At 41.2% G+C, this 27417-nt stretch overlaps 1 protein-coding gene across 1 annotated transcript in view; it reads right to left on the reverse strand.

The window, feature by feature from the left end:
- The window catches only part of FBN2 (fibrillin 2), a 250289-nt gene that overhangs the window by 111916 nt on the left and 110956 nt on the right, over positions 1-27417 (reverse strand). The window contains exons 16-20 of the mRNA XM_045020453.1: positions 20753-20905; positions 19918-19971; positions 18005-18130; positions 15372-15497; positions 3727-3846 (exon numbers count right to left, since the gene is read on the reverse strand). Coding sequence (XP_044876388.1) covers positions 3727-3846; positions 15372-15497; positions 18005-18130; positions 19918-19971; positions 20753-20905 — 579 coding nt within the window. The remainder of the gene's footprint in view (positions 1-3726; positions 3847-15371; positions 15498-18004; positions 18131-19917; positions 19972-20752; positions 20906-27417) is intronic.

Here is a 27417-nt window from a genome sequence, read left to right on the forward strand (position 1 = left end):
CATAACTCAGAAGCGCATAGAAAGTTACTTCGAAGAGAACAAATGACAGCATTCCTATTGTGTATATATTTCCCAAAATGGCAATGTAGCATTTATACTGCCAGCCAAGTACACCATCTTAAAAAAATCTACTCTCCTTTCTCAGTAGGTGATTGACTATAACTCCATTAAAAGAATTGTCCTCCCTGGATACATTCATTTGGGAATACTATTAATGTGAAAGTAAAATGAACCAGTGGCTAAAAGCAGCTTTTTAAAACATAGTGTTTATGATAGCTGCAGAACTGCCATCCTTCAGAGACCAAAGTCCTCTCTCCACAAAACAGATAAACCAGACCCATCCATTCTAGGGTGATAGTGAAATTCAGAAATAGTGCTACAGTCTGGCCTACACTGGGAGTGGTGCACTAAAACAGTAAAATTTGTTTTGGTACAATATTGTTAGCATTATTCCAACACAACTGTTGTATACTTTCACTTAAATGCCATGTGGTGTGTTACAATTACATTTTAAATAACTTCTATCATCATTAGTAAGGTTAAAATTTTCTCATGGTTATTTTTAGCAAAAGTCATGGATAGGTCGCAGGCAATCAACAAAAATTCACAGAAGCCCGTGACCTGTCTGACTTTTACTAAATATAATCAGGAGGCCGGGGTCCTGACAGGTGGGACAACTGAAGCCTGAGCCCTGAGTGGGGCCATGAGAGCCCAAGCCCTGGTGCAGGAGGCAGGGGGGTCCAGCACCCGCCGCTGTGGCAATTGACAGCCCCAGGGCCTCTGCTACAGCCCTGGGGCTCAGAGCTCTGAGGTCCCCACTGCCTGTGGCAGCTGATGACTCTGGGTGCCCCTGACACCTGTAGTGGCTGGGAGCTCTGGCCCCTGGGCTGACAGCTCCAGCCCCGTCACCCTGGGAGGAAAATATCACAGAATCCATGAAAGTCACAGAATCCATGACTTCTGTGACATCATCTTATCCTTAACCATTTGGGAAAGAAAAAAAGAAAAAAAACCTCAGATCACTCATGTCATATAAGGACTGATTCTGATCTCTGCTATCAGCTTAGATCAGGGGTAGCACTGGAGTAAAATTGGTTTAAGATCAGTATCATGCTGACATATCTGTATTTGTCTACTTATTTTAGTCTCATTAGATCCTCTTTTTCACATTACTGTCATATCAGAGAAGCATTTCTGCTATACATTAGCTTATCAGCACACACTCCTCTCCATTTGTAGCATTATAGTGTCAAAGCTGACAGGGGCACACAGCAAAGAACAGTGGGGCAAGAGAGTATTGGTACATTCAAGACCCAGGTCTTTCATTGTAGGGATGAGGTCAGGGGAAAAAGTTGTTTCATTCGCCTATTAGTTTTTCAAACTGCATATAGTTAGGTTTGGCAGAATTTGATTTGTATTCCTTTTTTAAAATTTTTTGACAGATAATACTGATTTTTAAGCATTTTTTCAGTTTTTGTCAATTTCCATATTTGCAGGAAATTTCACATGTGTGCGGGTCAGACAATTATTTAAATTCAGATGCTAAGATTCAAAAAGCTAAAGCTACAATGATTAATACACAAATTGTCAACAGCAGATATCAAAAATATACAAAGTATATTAAAATCAAACTCCAATAAATTTACAGACAGCAGTTTTTTTATTTTGCCTGTCTGTAAATTTCAATCATCATCAATGGAAATATTTTTTCGGTGGTTTGAGTGTGTACAGTGAAATTGATGTTTACAGACATTTACTGACAAAAATCCAATCCTTTCAAGCCTACTTATATTTGACAAGAGCGTTTATCAAGTTGTTGTTGTTGTTTTTTTCAGAATAAAAGAGCTATGTCCGTTAATCCTTACATAGGAATAACCAAGGTCAAATTGCCTTTCTTGCAACACCACTGAAGCCAATGGCAATTTTGCCTGGCTAAAAATTATAGGATTAGGCCCTAATTTTGTAAATCCGTATTTGTCAATTTTGCTTTGCCTACAAACCACTTTTGCTCCTACATAAATACTCTGATCATTACATAAGTGCTCTAAATCCTGATACAGACAGAACCCAGATCAAAGTCAGTGGAAGTTTTACCTGTTTGAGGACTTCATGATTGGGTCCATTATGCTCACTTTCAAATTAAGTTATTAATGTATTGAATGCATGTATATATTGTTTAAACCATATCTGGCTACTCCTTCCAATGTTTGTCTGTTTTCATTTTCCAAACAATGTCTTTCGTTCACTTTAGGGCCAGTTTCTGCCACAGTTACTGAAGCTAAGTAGACTTCACTATCCAAATAATACTAAACAAATCAACAGGACTACTTATGTAGTAAGGTCCAAATCAATATAAGTATTGGTCCTTAATTATTTCACATCAGTGTTGCATCTGGAAACATGAAAAAGCTTAAAAAATAATCAGCCACAATGCATGGATGAATGTAGTGAGGTTCACATGAAGGAAAGAACACAACCTCTTAGCTAACCACAGATGCAGCCTCCCACCCCCCGCAAAAATAAAAATGCATAAGTCACTTCTGCTACCTGGGAATCTAAGTAGTCCAGGGTCCAAAAATAACCTTAGATTGCAAACCTTTTTGGTAAGAGATAGACACACCAACCCATCAGATGAACAATCAAACTCTTCTCAAGTTCTTAAGTTCCTTCTCCCTGCTAACCAGTATCATCTCTGTCTTTTCTGGACTGAGTATCTGACAAATCCTTCTCATCCAGATTCCTATCTCAGCAAGGCACTGGAAAGGCAAGGAAACTGCAATATCAGGATCAAACAAATTGGAGATTTAGAGCTTTGTGTCATTCTAACACCACTGGGACTCCAGCCCAATTCCTCTCACAAGATCCCCTACTGGCCTCAAATAAATATTGCACATGTGAGGTGACAAAATGGAAGCTTGTGGGCACATAAGGTGGATGAGGGTTGGCCAAACACCATGCTTTCAGACCTTTCAGAAAGGTAGGAACAGAGCCATTGGTGAATGTCCCCAAAGCCAGATTCTGCAGCTGTGCGTATGATACCCTGTGGTCAACCATCTCAAAGGGTGCTCCTAGATCTAACAAAATCAATGAAACTTGACTTTTTTTCCATTGCCGGGAGATCATCAATCAAGGATATTAATATGATACATATTTTATCCCCAAACCACAGCAATACCTGTTACCAGATAGACAACGATCCAGGAAGAGTGTTCCAGGTGAATCCAGAACTGTCTTGACATGTCCTACTTAACATCCTTCCCCAAAAAAGGAAGGTGTGAGGCAGTGCAGTAATTGGGGAGGCCAACAATATTTAATTATGGCTGTATAAGCAACAGACTAACCACCCTTTGGTTAAACTGACATCTAGCCCACTTGGAGAGAAGCAATAACAGTATCTGTTAATAAACCTCCCCATTGGTTCTCACTAATCATAAAATGCACAGACCCATAGCAGCCTGTACCTGTGTAGGTGAAATAGTATCAATGAAATTGTTATGTTTGTATCCTCTGCTCCAATGGAAACAGGCAAACTGGTCTGGATTTGATCAATGTTATTCAGAAAGCAAGTCCAAAATGCCTCACAGTCAGAAATGCTAGTCTACTACCAAGTACAAATCACCAGGACTCTCTGTTTATTTCTCAGTTTCTTTAATCAATGTGATCAATTCCCTTTGTGTTAATAATAAAAAAAAACCCAAACCAAACAAACAACATCTATACACTCACCAATGCAAATCAATCCAGTAGAATCCAGTTTACTGCCAGGTGAACACTCACAATTGAAAGAACCAAGATTGTTCCTGCAGGCGCCGTTGACACATGGGTTGATTTCACATTCATTTATATCTATAATCCAGAAGGGAAAGGTACCGTTAGGACAGCCATGCATTTCTGGAAAATATTATGCTGTATAAATGAAGCCATGAACCACAATATGCCAGAATGTCTGGTAAATTTGGCTTTTTTATTTTTTTTTAGATGAGGTACAGAGTATGCTGGGGCAAGCACTGTGTATGTGTATGCATGTGTAAAGGAGTATTTGCATATTTTGTAAGTGTTAATTAAATGACGCTTTCTTAGGCCAGAAACTCCCAAGAATTTGGACTAAAACATTTTCCAGAATAATTTATAATTGTCCTGTGAGAAATCAAAATCCTTTTTCCATGGAAAGCAATGCATTCCCAGCCACAATACGCTGTGCACAAACAAAGGCCTTATTGTTTCTGTCATCTAGGCTCCATGAGGCTTTGGAAGAATTAAGAAAACCTTGTCAGAAACAAAGTATTACAATGCTGGCTGCAATTCCATAGTCCTGAAAAGTGCTCAAGAAAGAAGACTAAAACTGTAATACTCTAAATAGTATTCCACTCCAGCTACTCTCCTTCTCACTTTCACCCACATGGTTTTTTTTTAAACCCATCCACATGTAAAAATAAGACTCCTGCTGTCAGCATTAGCCTTTTAAAAAAAATTAAATTAATTTTTAAATTAAAAAAAAATCAGCAAACTCTTCCTAACCACCACCAATTATGTCTTTTTGCAGTTCACCAATTTTGTTTTAGTTTTGGATCCCAAATCAAATCAGACATCCTAATCCTAACAGATAGTTCCTGTCATGGGTAAGGAATGAAAAGTTTGGGTGCATGCTTATGTTCTCAGATAGTGACATACAAATAATGCCAAGCCCATAAACCTAAAACAGCCTGACACAAATTAATTAAAAATTAAATAAAGGACCTAGATAAGTATTGGAAACAGGAAATATATCAAGGGAAAACAAACTATTCCACTTATTTTATGAAGTAGTACAAAAGATTCCATTTTCTATTTGGTGTAGTATGCCATATTGTCTTCATTTCTCTATATGGGCTTTTGAGGTCATAAGAACAACAATGAATTTAAACTATTCACTGAATCAACTGTGTTATTAAAATGATGGAGCACATCTAGAAATCTGAAACCTTTAGGAAACCGCTTTCTCTCTCCATCCCCCCAAAACATACTGTACTGAGGGACAAAACCCACTCTCTTTAATTAATAGGACTGTTCAACTAAATAAAGTGATCAGGACTTGGCTCTTGATATGAATTGTTTTTGAATAGTGACAATGTTTTATGCTAGTATACAGAGCAGCTGCTTTTGAGAATAAATTCAATATTCTTGTTCCCATATGACTAGCAGGAACAAGGAATTTGGTGGAGGCAGATCACAGAGTGATGCTGGAGATATCTTAAATATTCGCCACCTGCTAAATGATTCTCAAGATAGAACTAACTTTGGAGAACCTACATGTAATGTACTTCTGCAAACCTTGTTTTCAATGGCTATACATTCTTTAAAACTGAGAAAACAAACTGGGAGATGAGTTTCTGAACTATGGTAGGACATGAAGCTTCTCCCTTTCCAAGGACTACCAGGAGAAACAGAGCAGGCTTCTTTTTCACTATTAATATAGTATATTACATATGCATATATGTATATTACACACACAAATACAATAGAAGATATTAAGGTTGCACAGACAAGCACTCTAAAAGTTAGGAAATGCCAGAATTAAGGTTTTCTGTGCAACGTTAATTTGGCTCCCTTGTGTATACTGGTTGTGCATACTGACCTCTGTGCTACAATCTTTATTTATATGATCACATACTATTTTGTTCCCCAGGAAACCTGCCTCATTCAGTGCACCAGGATGGATAGCACTCACTTGATGAACAGCTATTCAATATTTTGTTTTATCCTGGATGTGCAGGTGTGTAGCCCTGCATCTTATTTACTGCACACTATTCAAACCCTGCTCTGAACAGTGAATTATTAATTTCCTCATGGGTTTTTTTATGGTGTTCACCACTCGAGTATCTCAATGCTTCAACAAATATTAATGAATTTACTTTCACAACACCCTCGTGACATAAAGGATGGTGTTATTACCTTCCTTTTATAGCTGGAAAACTGAGGCACAGAGGGCATGTCTACATTGCACACTAAACCTGGACTCTGACTCAGGTCTGAACCCAAGTCCTTTTTTTGTCCACTCACAAATCAGTGTAACAAATCAGTGCAAGCACTCAGGACACTAGGACCCTGCTGGGGGGTGGGTTCAGATCCAGAGTTCTACTGAGACTTGGGTCCAAGTCCTCTCATTTTGCAGTATGCATACAGGTCAAGCCACAGCCCCAAGTTAAGTCTGCATAGTGTAGTACGGACATGTTAGCATGGCTGTAAGACTGAGGGTCCAGCAACTATAAACTCAGGTTTACAATGCAGTGTGAATGCTCAAGTGTGGGCTTGGAAACACTGAGTCCACAAGCCCAGGTCCCACGGACTCGGGTTTACAATGAAGTGTAGATGTGCTCAGACATATGAAGCTAAAATTTCTAATTATTCTAGGTGCTCAATTTGAGATGCCTGCTGCCTGATTTTTCTGAGTAGTTAGGATTATAGAGCACTTTATATGTTCACAGCACATCTCCCACTGATGTCAGCTGCAAGTGTTCAGAACTTCTGCAAACCAGACTAATGGTCTGAAGACAGGCACCCAAGGAACACGCAATTAGTGGCCATCCATGAAGTTTGGTTTAAGTGACTTGCTTAGCATCACACAAGAACTCTGTGTCAGAGGCAGGGATAGAATCCAATTCTTCAGGGAAACATTCAGCTTCCTTAACAATGAGACGCCCCCCTTCCTCTTCCTGCAATGGCCTTTCACATTCATTACCCACTTTCCAACTTCTGCAACAAATGAGGCAGGGCTCCTATAGACAACAGTCTCATTCTCTATACAACCTGTAGAAGCAGCAAAGAATCCTGTGGCACCTTATAGACTAACAGACGTTTTGCAGCATGAGCTTTCGTGGGTGAATACCCACTTCTTCGGATTCCACTGCTTGCATCCGAAGAAGTGGGTATTCACCCACGAAAACTCATGCTGCAAAACGTCTGTTAGTCTATAAGGTGCCACAGGATTCTTTGCTGCTTCTACAGAACCAGACTAACACGGCTACCCCTCTGATACTATACAACCTGATTCATCCCTAGAGTAGGTCCATACTGTGCACGGAAAGAGGCAGAGATCTTGTTGAAAAAAAGTATGCAACCTATATGTAATATGCAACTGTATCATAAGGCATGTGCACTACACCGGGATGAATTAAGGTTGCACAGGAATCTTAATTCTAGTATTTCCTAGCCTTTGAGTGGCTGACTTTGCAACCTTAATAATGTTCTTTTAACATATTTTTTGTGTGCAACTTCCTAGGTTTTTTAAAAAGTAAATTGAAAAAACAAATTCCTTCATCCGTAGTAATATTGACACCCACACAGATCAGCAGCAAAACTGGAACTTTTAGATCAGGGGTGGGCAAACTTTTTGGCCCGAGGACCACATCTGGATGGGGAAATTGTATGCAGGGCCATGATGTAGGGCTGGGGCAGGGGTTTGGGGTGCAGGAGGGACTGCAGGGTGTGGCAGGGGGCTCAGGGCAGGGGGTTGGAGTGCAGGAGGGGGTGAGGCGTGCAGCAGGAGGCTCAGGGCAGGGGGTTGGAGTGCAGGAGGGGGCACAGGACAGGGGGTTGGAGTGCAGGAGTGGTGTGGCAGGAGGCTCAAGGCAGGGGGTTAGAGGGCTGAAGACAGGGGGTTGGGGTGCAGGCTCCGGCCTGGTGCTGCTTACCTCAAGTGGCACCGGGGTGGCAGCGGTGCGCACCAGGGCTAAGACAGGCTCTCCCTGCCTGCCCTGGCCCTGCCCTGTTCCCAGAAGTGGCCAGCATGTCCGGCAGTGGCTCCTGGGGAGGTGTGGGGGGGAGAGAGGTACACAGCAGATGGCTCCGCCACATGCTGCCCTTGCCTGTGGGTACCACCCCCGAAGCTCCCATTGGCTGCAGTTCCCTGTTCCCAGCCATCAGGAGCTGTGGGGGGCAGTGCCTGTAGGCGAGGGCAGTGCACGGAGCCCTCTCACCTCCCACCCCACCCCCAGGGGCCGTAGGGACGTGGTGCCAGCTGCTTCCGGGAGTGGCGTGGGGTCAGGGCAGGCAGGTAGCCTGCCTTAGCCCCACTGCGCCACGGGGCTGGCAATCCTGAAAGCCAGATTGAAAGCCATGTTTGCCCTCCCCTGCTTTAAATCCAGCACACAAACCTCTGCCACTTGAACTAGAGAAGTAACTGATGGCAGCAGTAGGTGACCATCCTCTAAATGGACTAGCACTAGTGAGGAATGATACACACAAGCTTCCAGAGGGTAACACAGATATTTGCTGACAGCAGAGCAATAGTGAGATTCAGGAACCTTGGGTTCCATTCCAGGCTCTGGAGAGTGGTGTGTTCTAGCAGGCAGACTCTTCTGATCATTCCCCACAAGTCTGACATTTTCTACTTGTCCCTGACAAGCTGTTCTTGTCCCAGACCTGTCTCTTCCTCCCGCTGGCTCCTTGTCTTAGTCCCATGCTCCTCACAGAGCCAGTTCCAGCCTCCACTCCTCAGGTTTCTCATCTCAATCCCAGTTTCACCCCTCTGCACTTCTCCCATCCCAGTCTTCTTGCCCAGTCATTCCCAATCCATCCCAGCACCTTGTCCCCAGTTTCCTTGCACAGCCAGTCCCAATTCTACCCCTCCTGGATCCTATACCAAACTCTCTCTCCCCACACTTTCCTCCACTTGCACACACATACCTCTACCACCCACATTCCCCATCCTCACTGGCTCCAAGTCCCAATCTCCTTCCTGTACCTTCTCATTCAATCTGTATCCTGTTTCCACAGCATCAGACTCCCTGTACCCATCTCTTTGTCAAGCCAGTCACATTGCTGCCACGATGGCATCTCATTTCTTTATGAGATCTACCTCCCCTCCTCCCTACCCACTGGTTCTCAGTCTCCTTTCCCAGCCAGTCCCAGTCTCCACCCTTTACTTCAGGTCCCTATCCCAGTTTCCCTCTCCTCTCTGCCAGCCTCTAGTCCCAATTTATATTCCCCACACTTAGGATTCTTGTCCTAATCTATCCCCCCTGCTTCTGCTACCCTTTCCCCACCTCCCTCAGGTTTGGTTCTTGTCCCCTCTGTATTAGAAGTGGGCATCTTCCTCCTTCATGCTCCCTGGGAACAGCAAGGATGTCACTGAGAGCACAAAAGAAATAGAATCTCTGCTGTCAGTCCAGATACGAAGACCTAGCCTGCCCACAGTAGCCCTGAGCTACACTTCAGGGAAAGTCCTTCTCTCAACCCTGGACTGGGGAATGTTCAGTACTGACAGAATCCCAGCTATTTACGAGCTAAAAATCTACTGAACATGTGTGAACTGAGATTTTTCTAACATTTATAATTTGTCCAGATTTTCACAGGCATAGCTAAAGGCACAGTACTGGCATAAAGGCCACCTGTTTGCCAAATTTTGAGTCTCTGTTCTAAACCATCTGAGTGCTAGAGCTTTTAAAAAATTATTACTAGGATTTTTTAACATGAGCAAAACAACATTTTCCTTTAGCTTAATTCTCAGAAACAGCTAAACTGTTTTGTCTGAAATTTTGCAAAAAGATTCAGCCTGAGGCAGACACCCAGCATGGAACATTTCAGCCCAAATATTTAAAAGTATGGCAAAAGTTATAAAGCAACTGAAAACAGCCGCACATATAACACACGCATGCATGCACACACACACACACTCTCTAAGTACCTGAATTTTTAAAAAAGAGACATTCTGCTAACCAAATAGATCAGGGGTAGGCAACCTACGGCACGTGTGCCGAAGGCGGCACGCGAGCTGATTTTCAGTGGCACTCACACTGCCCGGGTCCTGGCCAAAGGTCCAGAGGGCTCTGCATTTTAATTTAATTTTAAATGAAGCTTCTTAAACATTTTAAAAACCTTATTTACTTTACATACAACAATAGTTTAGTTATATATTATAGACTTATAGAAAGACACCTTCTAAAAACATTAAAATGTATTACCGGCACGCAAAACCTTAAATTAGAGTGAATAAATGAAGACTCAGCACACCACGAAAGGTTGACGACCCCTAAAATAGATCATCATCAGTCCAAACACACTTAAAATATCTAGTGTTAAAAACATAAAAAAGTTTAACATTTTTGTTTAAAGAGATACCATCAACTTGCAATGTAATCATTTACAAATTGTGACAGGGTCAGGCCAGATGGCTACGAGAGAGTGGTCGAAGGTAGATACATTAGCTCCAGGTTAAGCAGGTCCCTTTTCCCTGGGTAAGATCACAGGGACTATTCCAGAACACTCAGGAACTTTCTAGAACTAATTAAGCCAAGCAGGCTAATTAGGACACCTGTAGCCAACTGGGAAGTTACTAGAATTAATTAAGGCTAATCAGGACACCTGGTATAAAAAGGCTCTCACTCCAATTAGTGAGGTGTGTGCGTAAGGAGCTGGGAGTGAGAGGATGTGCTGCTGGAAGACTGAGGAGTACAAGCGTTAACAGACATCAGGAAGAAGGTCCTGTGGTAAGGACAAAGAAGGTGTTGGGAGGAGGCCATGGGGAAGTAGCCCCATTGTATTGAATTGTAGCTGTCGTGTAGCTGTTCCAGAAGGCACTCTACACAGCTGCAGTCCATAGGGCCCTGGGCTGGAACCCGGGATAGAGGACGGGCCCGGGTTCCCCCCAAAACCTCCCAACTCCTGATCCAACACAGGAAGATCTGAGGCTAGCAAAATCCACCAATAAGCGCAGGACCCACCAAGGTGGAGGAGGAACTTCATCACAAAATTAAATAAAAATACTACACCTATCTCTAAATCTCCATGATGCTTTCTGTGATTCTTCAATTACATTTTCCATTAAAAATATTTTTTTCTCTCCCAATTTTCTCTGTGAAGACCCACAGAAACAAAAAGGAAAATGATTAAGATGCTGATCTTCTAAACACAAACCCACCCATCCCATCTCTATTTTTTCCAGTTTGTTTACTTTGTGCATTTGACACGGTTTGGCTCTAATTCAGCAAAGCACTTAAGCACATGCTTAACTTCCACTGAAGTCAACAGGACCACTCATTTTGAAAGTTAATCACATATAGAATTGTTTGCATAACAAACTGACTGAAAGCCTAAATGATCATACAGAGGAAAAATTACAAAGGCCCCCTTTCAACAAGGCACTCAAATTTGCAGAACGCCATCTTCAGTGCTTTGCTGAACTGAGGCTAATGAGTGTCATATGCACGAAGTAAACAAACAGGAAATAATGTTTGCCCCTCTTTGTTGTAATAATACTATTGTTACAATTAACAGCTAAGAAGTAAGAAATTTTCAGACAAATGTGACTAATTTGATAATATTCCTTTAATTTTTAAAATGCAAAGCAAGCATATATGAAAATATTTCTAATTTTTAAACAAATATTATTCTTTAAGTGTGGTGTGTGTGTGTGTGTATATATATATATATATATACACACACACACATATATTATGTCATAGAACCAAAATTGAAACAATCCACTGTACATTCCTTGAAATAAACTTCAAAGCACGTCTGGTTTACATTTGTGGAAACACAATCTAAACCAAAGAGCTTGTTGTAAAAATTTCTACTTTCACAGACTCTCAAGGCACAAACAAATGAATGAACAAACAAACAAACCCAACAACAACTTGAAAAGTTTTCATAACTTGGTTATGAATAGAAAACAACACAGGCATTAATGTTTCATTATGGTTATTGCTGAAAGTTATATTAATTAAAACTATATTGTTGAACAGCATGCATCTGAGTAATGTAAAAGCATGACACAAAGTTACTATTGAGAGCAAAACTTTACAGCTAGTAAACTGAACTGCTTACCATTCCTTTGAAAACAGAATTTGGAAGGAGGAAAAAAAAGAATGAGATGAATTTATTCCTCAAACTGCCAAGCCACTCAATGTTAGAAAAAGTGTAATAGATTTTATAGTTTCATAGACAGCTTTATGCCAAACCATTACTGGATCATTTTTGCCTGATCGGCTAAATCTAAACTTCCGCCTAACTATGGGATTTTTAGATGGATACAACAGATCATTCATAAAGCATGTGTGTATAATTTAATATGCACACAAGCATATTAACAATAACTGACAAGACACTTCAGCTCCTGCTGTAGACAAAATATATTTTACGGTGTCTGGATTAAAATAATTATGTTCAGAAGGAAAACTTCCCCAAAAGTTCAGGTTTATATTAAACCTGAAGTTTTGGGGAATGAGGTACCAAGTCAGTTTCACCAAGTGGAGAAGTAGACAGAAATATCTTTAATATTCTTGGTTTATTAGATTCCAAATAAATAGCATTACTGATCATCACAAAATTACCATATTAATTTTAAAATAGTACATATGTAACAGAAGTAGTCAATACTAGAGGGAGGGATCACTCAGTGGTGTTTGAGCATTGGCTTGCTAAACCCAGGGTTGGTAAATTCAATCCTTGAGGGGGCCACTTAGGGATCTTGAGCAAAATCAGTACTTGGTCCTGCTAGTGAAGGCCGGGGGCTGGACTTGATGACTTTTCAGGGTCCCTTCCAGTTCTATGAGATAGGTATATCTCCATAGATAAAGGGTCAAATGTGCCCTACCAAACAAGGATTGCTTACTGTGGAGGGCAGTCAGGGCCGGTTCTGGCTTTTTTGCCGTCCCAAGCAAAAAAAAAAAAAAAAACCTGCGCGGGGCCGGAGCAGCAAAGGGTGCGGGGCGGGAAACCAACCTGCTGGCCGGCCGGAGCAGCAAAGGAGGGCGGGGAACCGGCCGGCCGGTCGGAGTGACAAAGGAGGGGGGGCGGGAAACAAACCTGCCGGCCGGAGCAGCAAAGGGCGGGAGGCGTGAAACAAACCTGCCGGCCGGAGCAGCAAAGGGGGGCTGGTTGCGAAACAAACTGCCCGGAGCGGCGAAGGGAAGAAAAAACAAAAAACCAAAAAGAAAAAAAATACCTGTGGGGCAGCGGGTGCAGGGGGACTCCCAGCCCTTCAGACCCCGGGCAGTGGTGTGCACACCCCAGCTAGTGGGGCGGGGGGGAGAGAAGGGGGCAGCCAGGGCTTCCTTACGCGGGGCGCTCGCCATGCAGCCCCTCCCGTCACGCCGCCTGCTGGGAGGGCTCCCCGCCACTCCAGGGGCAGGCAGGGAAGGACGTGGGCTGCGTGCTGGGCTTGCTGCAGACCTGGCACCGCTCCCAGCAGCTTCCCTCCTCTGCGCCGCTGCCCCCTACAGGGCGGCAGGAGCAGCAAACCAAGAAGAAAAAAACCTGCAGGGGCGGCGGAAGCGATGAAGCGCAAAAAAAAAAAAAAAGATTTGGCCGGAATGCCGCCCCTTGGAATCTGCCGCCCCAAGCACCAGCTTGCTAGGCTGGTGCCTGGAGCTGGCCCTGAGGGCAGTGCAGAAGTAGTAATGGGTGTTAATACGTCTCACTGAGACACAGAACTTCACTGCACATAGGCAGCACAGCCACTCAATCACAATTGCTCTCTGTAACAGGATGTGCTTCCCTCAAGTAGCCAACCAGTTCTGGTGACTGATCTGAAAGGGGTGAATGGGCCACAATCCTAGCTTCTCCTAGCTCCTTTTGGTGTAACATTCAGTGCTAGCCCCATGTAGTCTTGGTACTAAGGGGAGCACTAATGCTGTAACCACAGCCAGCCCCTATCGTGATATATTGCTTACTTATGAATATGCAGAAGTTTTCTTATGAAAATTTGAAGTTGCTGTAGGTAAACAACAAATAGGAGTTTTGTTTATTCATTAGAATACCCAGAGCAAAAAATTACCTATTACCTGTTACCACTTTGAAGAATCATGAATGATCATTCAAATATTTTTTCTGTCAGTGGCAGAGTACAGGTACATTTTCATTTACATAACAATCCACTAATTGGGCTATAACATTTTGTCTACACACTTCCCCACCCTTACCCATCAGTCATTGCTTGCTGTAGTTGTGAAATACCTCTGTATACCCACGTACCTATTATACTGAAATGTTATACCAGGAATTATAGTCAGAAGCACTGTGCTGTATAAGTTTAAATAAATCAGACTTGCTCACTATTTGTATTTTTATATTTGATGCAGGCTCGTTAAACTGATCATTAATTTAGTTAATGCACCTTTTAAAAACTTAGATAAAAGTTAAAAGTGGCCATTCTTTCAAATTATGCATTGAATTTTCTTGATTAGTGGAAATGACTTTCAGGCTTCTAAAGACATATCCTTGCATGCTCCCCTGAAAATCCAACCCTATCACAATTTTATACAGTGACACCCAGAACATAGGCCTAGTTTAATTTTGAATTAATACGTTAATTTGTCTGGTTATGATCTCAGACCAAAACTGGATGGAGATGTCTTTTATAATTCCATTTCAATGATTTCAGATCAGTTGTTTGTGTTCTGGTATCTTGTTCAAGTTTAAGGTCAGAGTTAAGCTTTGAAGTTAAATATCAAGATGAACAGGCAAACAACATCTCTCTTGGTAATATAATGTCTGTCTGCAGCAGACTCAAGACACTAGCATATTGAGCATAGAGAGAAAACCACTTTCACTGCTAAAACTATTTTTAAAAAATATGAAAGCTTAAACTCTCAAGATTAAATTTTAGCTAAATACTGTGTTTAGTATTCTAAGACAGCATAGTGATGAGTACAGTATAAATCCCTGGATATGACTGATAGGAAAAGACTACTCTGAAAAGAATGCAGTTGGATCTTCAACACACAATGAGAGCAGACAAACCCTCAGTTTTTAATGGCTGCATGGAACACATTTCCCTTTGAATGGAAAAGGACTGAGTTGACCCTGCCAGGAACTGAACCACTGGTTCATGAGATTCTAAGTATTCTAAAACTGAAGCCTTCAACTTGCAAACCGTTCCCATTGGAAAAGGGCAATTCACAGTTATAATACTGAATTATATAATTCAAGTGGCCAACCCAAAAATAACACTGAAAGTTATCAAAATTCCACTATTCCTGGTAGCATTATGCATTTCTGTTCAAAATAAAACAGAAATTAACACCTCTGCTCCAACTTCATTTATCAGCCCAAACACCACCAGAGATCTGCACTCACAAAATACCCAAGAGATAAATGTGCATTTTCTTGAACTTTCTCTTCAAAGTATTCTGTCTAACAAAACATACTGTCATGTAGAAAATGAACTGGCTATCCTGGAGGAAATTCAGTCATGCCCCATCGTTCTCAGAGAATTCCACTGAGAGCAATTACAAGATGCATCTTTTGATTTATACCATAATATAGGTCTTTCCTTCCCTTCATTGTTTGGATCATCCTGAGTCTTCTCTGGTCATCTCATAAACTCCAGTACTATAATATCACTGATTAGATCAACACTATCCAGATGGCTCCCACTGCAGCATTTTTACCTTCACATGTGTCAGTCTCACTGCTGAATAAATAACCCTTTGGACATGTACAGCTGTAGCTTCCAGGTGTGTTTCGACACAGGCCATTGTCACACAGCAGTCTGTTCACTGAACATTCATCAATGTCTGGAAAAGATCAGGTAGACATATTAATGAACAAGTCTGCCCTCCTTTTCTCCAAGTATTATTTTAACTGGACTCTCAGCAGCAGTCGTGTGTCTGACATTTCTGCATTTGTATCTGAACAAGGAGAAATGCCAATACTTGGTTTCAAGAGGTTAATTAACTTTCAAATTCCTCTTACCTCATATTCTATATTACATTTAAGAATTTTCACTACTATTTTGTAAATACAGTAAAGCACAGCTCTATGTTCTCCATTAGAACACAGTGACCTTGGGATATTTGGCAGTTTATCAACAGCCATGATTATTGTCCTCGGATTTGTCTGTTTGGCAGCCAGCAGTGATGTTAAACATGCTTTTAACAAAAAATCATTAAGCGTTACAAATCATTAAGTGCTAATCCTTTTTTCTGTGCAAATATTTGCTATCAGAGAAGGTACAGTAGGAAACACCTACACTAATATCTACGTATAAAAAAATACCCTACTACACTCCAGCTGATCACACACTGAAATATTGCAACCATGAGTGTCTCATGAGTGTCCATATTTCTATCTACTGATTGATAGCAGATATATTAACTCAAGCTAACATTAAAGCTGAAAAGTCAAGCACTGAAAAATCTGGAAAACACAAAAGTTAATGTTGCTACTTAACGTTACTTTAGACATTTGCAAATCTTCTATAACACACATTAACAAACAATATTACTGTAGACTGCTTATGCTTAACAATGAAAACAAAAATATAAAATCTTATTTTTAAAAAGTTATTCCGTGGTTCCCATTACTGTGGTATTTTAGCACCTCACAAACACTTTTTCCTTCCAATTTGTGAAGAAAGTGCTATTATCCCTATTATACAGCTGGGGATGTAAGAGAAATTAAGGGCTTAATCTAATTTCCATCAAAACCAGTAAGATGATTCCAAGATACTTCAGTGAACATTAGATTGGAGTGAGTTGCCGAAGGTCACACAAGAAGTCTATGTCAGAGCTGAGAAAATAATCCAGCATTTCTCAGTTCCAGTTCAGTGCTTTAACAAGACCATCCTTCCTTTCATACAACATATGTGCAACTTAAAACTGTAGGAGCAACCTTTTGGTATTTCCTCTCTTTTGACTGCTTGATTTCTCAAGGTTAATGTGTCAGTAAAGAAAAGGTCTATCCCCCTCTTTAACTGAGAATTTTTTAAGAAGAGGAAAAAGAAGGAAAAAAGGACAGAATGACGTAATTAGAGAGACAAGGTGAGTGAGGTAATATCTTTTACTGGACCAACTTCTGTTGGTGAGAGAGACAAGCTTTCGAGCTTACACAGAGCTCTTCTTCAGGTCTGGGAAATGTCCTCAGAGTGCCACAGCTATGTACAAGCTAGAACAGATTGTTTAGTATAAGTTGTTAACACATGATAACAGTTTTCAAGTACAGAAAAGGTTGTTACAAGGAGGAGGGAGAAAAATTGTTCTTCTTAACCTCTGAGGATAGGACAAGAAGCAATGGGCTTAAATTGCAGTTAGGGAGGTTTAAGTTGGACATTAGGAAAAACTTCCTAACTGTCAGGGTGGTTAAGCACTGGAATAAATTGCCTAGGCAGGTTGTGGAATCTCCATCATTACAGATTTTTAAGAGCAGGTTAGACAAACACCTGTCAGGAATGGTCTAGATAATACTTAGTCCTGCCATGAGTGCAGGGGACTTGACTAGATGACCTCCCGAGGTCCCTTCCAGTCCTATGATTCTATGATATTTCATGGGACCATTCAAACAGAAGTGGCTTCTCCAGTCATAGGGGAGAGAGGAGAGAGGGGGGGAAAGCTCAGGGTGAGGCGTGTGGTTTAAATGGGTTATAGATTGTTGTAATAAACCAGTATCTCTATTCAGTCCATTATTTTTTGTGTCTATCAAAGTTATGAATTTAAGATGCCAGGCTTGTCCTCTGAAGGTGTTGTGCAGGTTTCCTTTGAGGATGAGGACTGAGAGGTCAGATATAGAATGATCACTTTGTGAAAAGGGTTCATCCACAGTTGATATGGTGTTTGTTTCATTTCACCCATATAGTGAACTGGATGAGGTACAGCACATGTTGTGATAGGCTTGCGTAGGACCCTTGTGGGAAGTGTTGACCATCGCAGCAGTGGAGATATGTCTCTTGGTTTTGCATCTGTTGTTCTGTTAGAGTCTGGTGCTGCTTTGAGTTGGCATGGCCTGTTCTGTGGTGAGCTTGCTTCTGATGACAAACTTGGAGCGGCTGGGGTGTTGTTTGAACACCAGAAGAGGAGGTTCAGGAGAGATTTATTTCAGGCTGTGCTCCCCATAGAGTATGGGTTGTAAGAGAGCTGCTCCTGAATGTACAGACTGAAAGGGGTAGATTTTCTAAAGAGATGTTGTGCTTTTTCATTGCAGCAAAAGGTAATAGCCACTTCTCTCACACACTAAAGGTCCTCTCCTGCTTCCACTAAAATCAATGAGTTTAACCATTAGTAATTAATTAATAACTCAAATAACTTACCAACACAGTTCCTTCCAGAGGGATCAGGTTCATAGCCACTGTTACAATTACAACGATAGCTACCACGTAGGTTTTCACAAATTCCATTGGAGCAAATATCAGGATCCAATGCACACTCATTAATATCTGTATCAATATAATAGAGAAGATTAATGCAACTATATTACACATTTAATGCTGTGAAACATCTTATCTTGGAATAGTTGCACACACAGAAATGCCTCTAACTCAAAATATCTATTTTGTAAGTGCAGTGACTATGGATTCAGGACCAAAGAGCTATTCTTTGCACATTGTCATCTCATAGGAGCCAAGACTTTTCCACATTAACAAAACAAAAAATTACTCTTTCTATATGTTGATTCCTCTGGTTTATATAGAGCCATTCAGAAACACTGGAAAGAACAAGAAGGATGCCGGGCCTGAATGTGATCTCACTTAAACCTCTTTTACACTGGTGCTACTCCACTTATTTCCATGATTTACTTGGACTGATTAATAATGGTGCATCTGAGATCAGTATCTGCCCTGCAATTTACGTGTACACCGATACATACTCAGACAAACACTTTGTTAACGTTGCATTAAAGATTATAAAATGTCCAAAGCTTTCATAAGAAAATGTAAATCAGTAGAATCTTGTCTACTTTATGGTGTTATTACAAATCTATAACGAAAGTTCACTAATCTTGACTGAATCTTGGGGAACAGTTGGGCACATTTCATGCTACATCCTACCTCCCTGTAGCACAGATTTCGCCTAAAAGGTCCAGGCCCTCCTTTTCCCTTAAGAGTTTTTTTTTGGTAGAAGTTCAGTACTCTCCTATGCCCCAACTTTTCTGATGTCTTCAGGGAGCAACCAGGTGGGTCCATGAATAGAATGAAGGGAGCGGGGCTGGGTGCTTGTTACTGTAGTGTGGTAAAAGCAGTATGACTAGGGTGGAGAGACAAATGGACATGACTGGGAATGAGAATTGTCTGTAAGGGGGATTTCCTGCCTGCTCTCAATAAAGGGAACAGATGAGGAGGAAAACACAGCTTTGGTTGGGGTAGAACGTTCCGGTTTGAAGACGTTCAATTTTCCCCTGCTTTGGGGAATGGTTTGAGCAAGCCAAGTTCCTCAGAGTAAGCAGCAGCAGGGTCCTCTGTGAACCTGTTTTCACTTGTATGAGATCCACAGCAAAGGTTACAATTTTGTTCAGGCCTTCAAAAGGGATTTTAATTTATATTTGATCCCTGGAGGAGATTAATCTTCTGAAGGCACCTGGCAAAGACTACGATCCCTTGTGAAGAGTTACAGTCTTCAGGTACTGAACAAAGACTGTAACCTCCACAGAGGAACTCATACAAATTCCCATAGTTAGAAACTGTAGCATTGACGAAAATGGTTATTTCTCTTATGAGATTTACAGTCTGACCAAGTGGCACTAGTGGAGCTTATACAGTCAGTAAACCATAAAGTACTCATCTCAGAGAATTTCCAAACTCTGCTTATGCACTTCACGTTACTTATGTGAAGACACTAAAAATCACAGCCTGTAAAATGATAAAACTAGGCCGATATGCTTACAATATTGAACAGAAATAACATTTTCTTTTTTATTTAAGTATTATTTTTAAATGCTAATTATGCCATTGCTGAAAGTATTATAGGGTCTCATCCTGCTCCCACTGAAGTGATGGGAGTTTTACTCCTGACTTGGATGGGAACAATTCTCATCCTTTCTTAGGAACCTTTGATTTATTTTAATATTGTACCATATTACAAACAACATACCATATCTTGAAAAAAGTTTTTAGCCACTTGTCTCTTATGAAAAATCCAAATGCTGAATTCATACTTTTGAATATTTGTTTTACTTTCATTATTTTTCATGAGTCTTCTATATATAAGGAAAAAAATGCAACATTACCTCGTCCATCCACAGTAATGCCTACTCCACTGCTACACAGGCCATGGAAATCAGCTGCGCGATTGAAACAGAAGTTGTATAAAAAATGTTAGTTCTAAACCTCCAAGTACATACTTGAATGAAAACTGACATCATGAATGAAACACTAAAAGGAAATATATGATATTATCCTCTCAAAAGTACCATCTCCTCAAGTTAGCACTTACAACAGTAATGTCACACATGATGCTAATTGACAGCTTCACAACAGGGCAATGTCACCCCAGAAAGCAACATGGACTGTTCTCCAAAATATGGTGATATGAATACTGTTTTCAAGGGGTGTATGTGGCAAATAAACTGTTTCTTCATGTTCTCTGCATTTTGCTGTTACTAAAGATGAGTGAACTAGTTCGTATTAAAAAAAATAATAATAAAAAGAATGGTTTGAACATCAACCCTAATTCCAAACTGAATAGTGACTGTACTTTACACTGGACTGATTTGGTTAGGGAACCTACAGCTCCTTGTCTAACGTCTCTAAGGTACCTTTTCTCCTATCCAACATAACCTCTTCTGGCTCACCCTACACTTAAAGATAATTATGAGGCCCAGTTGCATCTATCTAGACTTTGGTGCCTACACCTTGAATTCTCACATAGTCTGGACAGCTCTGGAGTTTGGTGCACTCTAGACAGCATTGGGCATGGAAGAACATAAAGAAACATTTTCTTCTTTTGTTCACATTAAATACTAGAAATTTAGATTACCTTGAAAATAAATGCTATGAATCTGCTTTGAATCAGACTTATTAGTCTATGTTAGCTGTGAGATCAGAAGAATTATGCAACTTTACCTGAGTTCTTGGCAGGACATGGGTGACATGGCTCTCCAAAGCCATAGTCTGGATTGGCACAGCAACATTCAGATTTTGTCACTGCCCCGGGGAAAGGGCGGACACACACTCCTTTTTTGATTCCTCCATAGCATGTGCTGCGCATATGAGTATCTAAGAAAGGGGAGGCAGAGAAATAATTGTTTTCTTACACTACGAAGGACATGAATGAATACTCTTCCAACAAGAACCTGAGGTCATAATCTTATCCAATGAAAGGGATACGTTTTGTCCTGTATGCAGGATGGTTCACTTAGAAGCCACTGAAAGCCAAGTGCCTGCATCAAAAACAGAATTTGGCTCTAAATAGGTATCTGAACGTTCCCTTTCCAAGTATATGTTCCATCTGTGGTGTATGTTTTTTCCAAACTCATCCGTCACTTGGAGGCTGATTCTGCATGCTTATGTTTAATAGTACAGTAACTTACTCCATGAAAAGTCCCATCGGTCTCAATGGCACTACTTATGAAGCAAGATAGTACTCAGTGTAAGGATAGCAGAAAGGAGTCTTTTGATTGTAAGTTCTTTGATGCACTTTTCTGCAAAATGCCTATGACATTGTGAGTATTACTAACATAAAATAAAATCAGCCCCATGTAATGTGATAACTGTCAGATTACAAATACTCTTCCGCAAGCTAGAATGTCTGAATAATATTATTCAGATTCATTCAATGAATCATATAGTATAGTCAGAGAGAAAGCTCCTGTGTCAGCTCCTGCAATACTGTAGATTTCTAAACACCATACAGACTCCTTGAAATTCTATCATTACGTATGAATGAAAATTTTGTTACACACTGAATCACAGAATCATAGAATTCAAGATCAGGAGGGACCATTATGATCATCTAGTCTGACCTCCTGCAAGATGCAGGCCACATAAGCCGATCCACCCACTCCTTAAGCAAGCGACCCCTGCCCCATGCTTCGGAGGAAGGCGAAAAACCTCCAGGGCCACTGCCAATCTACCCTGGAGGAAAATTCCTTCCCGACCCCAAATATGGCGGTCAGCTGAACCCCGAGCATGCGGGCAAGACTCTCCAGCTATACCCTCTAGAAAAAGGCTAACAATATCCTATCATTGACCCATTGTACTAATTACCAGTGTGGCACTTAATTGACCTATTGACTAAGCCCGTTATCCTATCATACCATCTCCTCCATAAACTTATCCAGCTTAATCTTAAAGTCATGGAGGTCCTTCGCCCCCACTGTATCCCTCAGTAGGCTGTTCCAGAATTGCACTCCTCTGATGGTTAGAAACCTTCATCTAATTTCAAGCCTAAATTTCCTGACTGACAATTTGTATCCGTTTGTCCTCGTGTCCACATTAGCACTGACCTGAAATAATTCCTCTCCTTCCCTGGTATTTATCCCTCTGATATATTTAAAGAGTGCAATCATATCTCCTCTTATCCTTCTTTTGGTTAAGGAAAACAAACCGAGCTCCTCAAGTCTCCTTTCATACGACAGGCTTTCCATTCCTCGGATCATTCTTGTGGCCCTTCTTTGTACCCGTTCCAGTTTGAGTTCATCCTTCTTAAACATGGGAGACCAAAACTGCACACAATACTCCAAATGAGGTCTCACCAACGCCTTATATAACGGGACTAGCACCTCCTTATCTCTACTAGAAATACCTCGCCTAATGCATCCCAAGACCGCATTAGCTTTTTTAGCGGCCACATCACATTGCCTACTCATAGTTATCCTACGATCAACCAGGACTCCTAGGTCCTTCTCCTCCTCCGTTACTTCCAACTGGTGCGTCCCCAGCTTATAACTAAAGTTCTTGTTAGTCATCCCTAAATGCATAACCTTACACTTCTCACTATTGAATTTCATCCTGTTACTAATACTCCAGTTTACAAGGTCATCCAAATCTCCCTGAAGGATATCCCGATCCTTTTCCGAATTGGCAATACCTCCCAACTTCGTGTCATCCGCAAACTTTATCAGCCCACTCCTACTTTTGGTTCCGAGGTCAGCGATAAATAGATTAAATAAAATCGGACCCAAAACCGAACCTTGAGGAACTCCACTGGTAACCCCCCTCCAACCCGACAGTTCACACTTCAATACGACCCTCTGCAGTCTCCCCTTTAACCAGCTCCTTATCCACCTCTGGATTTTCATTTCGATCCCCATCTTTTCCAATTTAACCAGTAATTCCTCATGCGGTACCATATCAAACGCCTTACTGAAATCAAGATATATTAGATCCACCGCATTTCCCTTGTCTAAAAAATCTGTTACTTTCTCAAAGAAGGAGATCAGGTTGGTTTGGCACGATCTACCTTTCGTAAAACCATGCTGTAATTTGTCCCAGTTGCCATCGGCCTCAAGGTCCGTAACCACTCTCTCCTTTAAAATTTTTTCCATGACTTTGCACACTACAGATGTTAAACTAACAGGCCTGTAGTTACCCGGGTCACTTTTTTTCCCCTCTTGAATATAGGAACTATATTAGCTATTCTCCAGTCAAACGGTACAACCCCCGAGTTTAGAGATTTATTAAAAATCATCGCTAACGGGCTTGCAATTTCACTCGCCAATTCCCTTAATATTCTAGGATGAAGATTATCTGGGCCCCCCGATTTACTTCCGTTTAGCTGTTCAAGTTTGGCTTCCACCTCAGATACCGTAATGTCTACCCCCATATCTTCATTCCCATCAGTCCCTCTACCACTATTCCTTAGCCCTTCATTAGCCTCATTAAAGACCGAGGCAAAATATTCATTCAGATATTGTGCCATTCCAAGATTATCCCTAATTTCCACTCTGTTTAAAGTTTTAAGCGGTCCCACTTCTTCCTTCTTGGTTTTCTTCCTATTTATATGGCTAAAAATCCTTTTGCTATTGGTTTTAATCCCCTTCGCTAGGTCCATCTCCACCCGGCTCTTTGCCTTTCTCACTGCTTCCCTACACCCTCTAACCTCAATAAGGTAGGCTTCTTTGCTGATCCCTCCCATTTTCCAGTCCTTGTACACTTTCTGTTTTTTCTTAATCACCCCTCTAAGACGCTTGCTCATCCAGCTCGGTCTAAAACTGCTACCTACGAGCCGTTTTCCCTTTCTCGAGATACATGCCTCTGACAACTCCTGCAACTTCAACCTGAAGTAACCCCAGGCGTCATCTGCCTTTAAATCCCTAAATATGTTAGTCCAATCCACTTCCCTAACTAGTCGCCTTAATTTAGTAAAGTTAGCCCTTTTGAAATCGTATACCTTAGTCTCAGATGCAATTTTGATTATCCTCCCATTTATTGTGAAACTAATTAGCTCATGATCACTCGAGCCAAGGTTGTCCCCTACAACTATTTCCTCCACAAGGTCCTCGTTACTCACCAAAATCAGATCTAAAATGGCATCCCCCCTCGTCGGTTCAGCAACTACTTGATGAAGGAATTCATCAGCTATCATGTCTAGGAAAAGCTGAGCCCTATTATTATTACTAGCATTTGCTTCCCAATCTATATCCGGGAAGTTAAAGTCCCCCATGATCAAACAGTTCCTATTAGTATTTACCTCCTTAAAAACATTAAAGAGCTCTCTATCCATATCCAGGCTAGATCCCGGCGGTCTATAGCACACCCCAATCACTATCCCAGGGGAGGCTCTAGTAGTTTTCTTCCCCAATGTCACCATTGCCCAAACAGACTCCATATTATCCATTGCATTGCTAGTTATTTCGTTACATTTCACCTCATTATTGATATACAATGCTACTCCCCCACCTTTACCTTTGCATCGGTCTTTCCTAAACAGCACATACCCTTCCATACCTGTACTCCAGTCATGGCTACCGTTCCACCATGTTTCGGTTATTCCTACGATATCAGGTTTCAATTCTCGGACCAGGAGCTCCAGTTCCTCCATTTTGTTACCTAAGCTTCTTGCATTGGTGAACAAACATCCTAATTTTTGCTGATTGGCTCCTCTCACCCTTTTCACCCAACTTGGTAGGGACACAGTACTACCAGTATGACCTGTCGGTCTAGTATTTGAAATACCTACTTTATGTCTGGAACAATTATATCATCTTTCTGTAAAACTGAAATTCCCAAATGAGTCATGAATCTGCCTCATGATTTCTTGGCATCTTAAGGGCATTTCCTGTTGAAACTAATATTTATGGTATATCTTTAAGAGGTACTAGTGGTGACGCATGGGTATGGTTCTATGAGTGAGGTGGGCAAATGTGTGTGTGGTTCTGGCAGAATTGTGCTGATTTGTGCATAGGTTGAATAGTGGCAGTTGGGCCAAGTAATCCCCCATCTCTGCAGTCTCCCTCATACACCCAATGAAATTACAACACGCAAATCAGCTGGGGAGTAAGAGTAGTGATTGGTTGAGTTACCTCTGCTATCACAATTGTTTAGAATTCTTGGTATGACATAGATAGATGCCTTTCTGTAGCTATCACATAGGTGTAATTCATAAAATCAAAATAGCCAATGACTTAAAAACTGGATGGCAACAGATTGCAAATCCCAGCAATGACAGGATCTGGGGATATTCTAAACAAAATGAGCTCTCAACCATGCATGTAGCTGTTTCTATTACTTCACACTGACTGAATGGACATTCTGGGCTTCAGAGTGACACAGACAGAGTGGCAATTCTGGAATCTTATAAGTAGCAGCCGTCCATCTTGAAAGCTCCAAGCTGTTCAGTTACTGTGTGCCATGCTCTAGCATCAAAAGTGGCTAGAAAAATACAATTCTCGAGTAACAGTCCTTGCACAGATAATGCAAATGCAGGGTTAGAGGGATGAAGTCAGGGCACTACTAGCACTTGAGGCGCGTTGTGCTTTCCTCTTTGCTCTCTTCACTTTCCTCTCTCTTTCAACTGCCTTTTTTCAGCCTCTTTGACTTCCTGTTGCAGCACAGTCCTCCAGTGTAACCTGTTGCTAACTGCATCTTCCCCAGCTTGATGTTGAAAGTTTTCAAATTCCTTTTTCAAAATGTCCTTGAACCTGAGTCTAGGTTGGCCTAATAGCCTTGGAGCATCTGCAAATTCTCCATAAAGGAGATCCTTTGGAATGCATGCATTCAATGCAGATGACCAAGCCAGCGGAGACACCTGTGTCTGAGAATGATGAGTAGACGTGTTAATTTTGCTTTCTCAAGTACTTCGGTGTCATGGACTTATGTTTCCCATTTCATATTTAGAATACAGTGAAAGCAGCGGGTATGGAAGATGTTTAGCCTTTGCTCAAGCCTGCTGGAGGCAGTCCACCACTATACAGCAGTGTGCTCAGAATGCAAGTCTGGTAGACCTGTATCTTGGTGTTCAATGTTAGTTTTCTGTTATCCCACACATGCTTGGTCAGCTGGCCGAATGTGGTGCCTTTCTGATGCCAGAATTAATCTGTTCATCTAGAGATAAGTTATCTGATACAGACAGTCCCAAATAGCATAACTTGTGTACAATTTCTATCATGGTGCTATTAAAACTTCTGGTGCAGTCAAGAGACCTTGGGCCATAATCAATGTCTTCTTCAGACTGATGGTTAGTCCAAATTCACCACAAGCTAACACAAAGCTGTTACATAAGATTCTCCCTTCTTTCCTTCTTGAAGCAAAGGATCTTATTATATAGCTATTTGCAGCTGCGTATGCTCACATGTGAAATACTGTGCCAAGCTGGCCTTACAATCTGTAAAGCCCCAAACTGCTGGAACACTGGGGGTGGGAGGTAAAGGAGAGCACAGAAAACTGAACATGGAGTTGATTTCCACTACTGTCTTTCCCACTGTTGTCTCACTCCCAGAGAGTGAGATCAGACCAGCCTGGGCCCCAAAATGGGTGGACCACAAAAAGTTGCTGCATGACTAGTACTTAAAGCTGGCTCTGCTACTGTGCCCTAATACAATACCATCTCAGGCTGTTCGTGCTCATTTGAATACTTTATTGGCAATATTTATTAACATGATATAAGAAAATATCATGGCTGCAACATCAGTGAGAACAATTCTTACTTTTAATTCTTGGTTTAAACCGTAGCACAGGTTTAATTAACTATAATAAATGCCTGCATTTATTAAAATACTGTACATATTTAGTATTCTCATTTAGAAATAGAGTGAAGGAACATTCTGCTTTTCACATTAGTTTCCTTTCACTTCTTGCACTATGCAGACTTTTCCTACTGGAGTTTCTAAATGGAGTTTGTAATTGAAGGGGCCAGACTGAGCTGGCACTTGGTGGAACACTGCAGTGGTTTTATTTTGGTAATCCCCCAGCTTCTGCAGAATTAAAATTTTTGTTTTAAAATAAGAATATAAAGTGCTTAGCCCTTATGGTTTTAGAGATACCCTTCCCAATATTAACTGATGCAGTACAATCTTCCTGTGTCTGTAGACAGGCAGGTAGGAATAATGGGCTGCGTCTTCAGAATATGGAGCTAACAGAAGTTTTAAGCCACCTTTGTGTTATCCCAATCCCCAGGGCCTAGTTCAGCCTCAGGGTTGTTCTTAGTTGTGCAGGCTTATAATGTGCTCTATAGGGCCATAATTCCAGCAGGGATGAGCAGAGAACAGACTGCTTCAACCTTGGTTCTTTATATCCCTTTATCCTTGATCTGGTTGAATAGTTCTAAGATTGCTGATAACTGCTGTATT

This window comes from Mauremys mutica, chromosome 6 (assembly GCF_020497125.1).
Source record: "Mauremys mutica isolate MM-2020 ecotype Southern chromosome 6, ASM2049712v1, whole genome shotgun sequence".
In the NCBI taxonomy this organism is placed as follows: Eukaryota; Metazoa; Chordata; order Testudines; family Geoemydidae; genus Mauremys; species Mauremys mutica.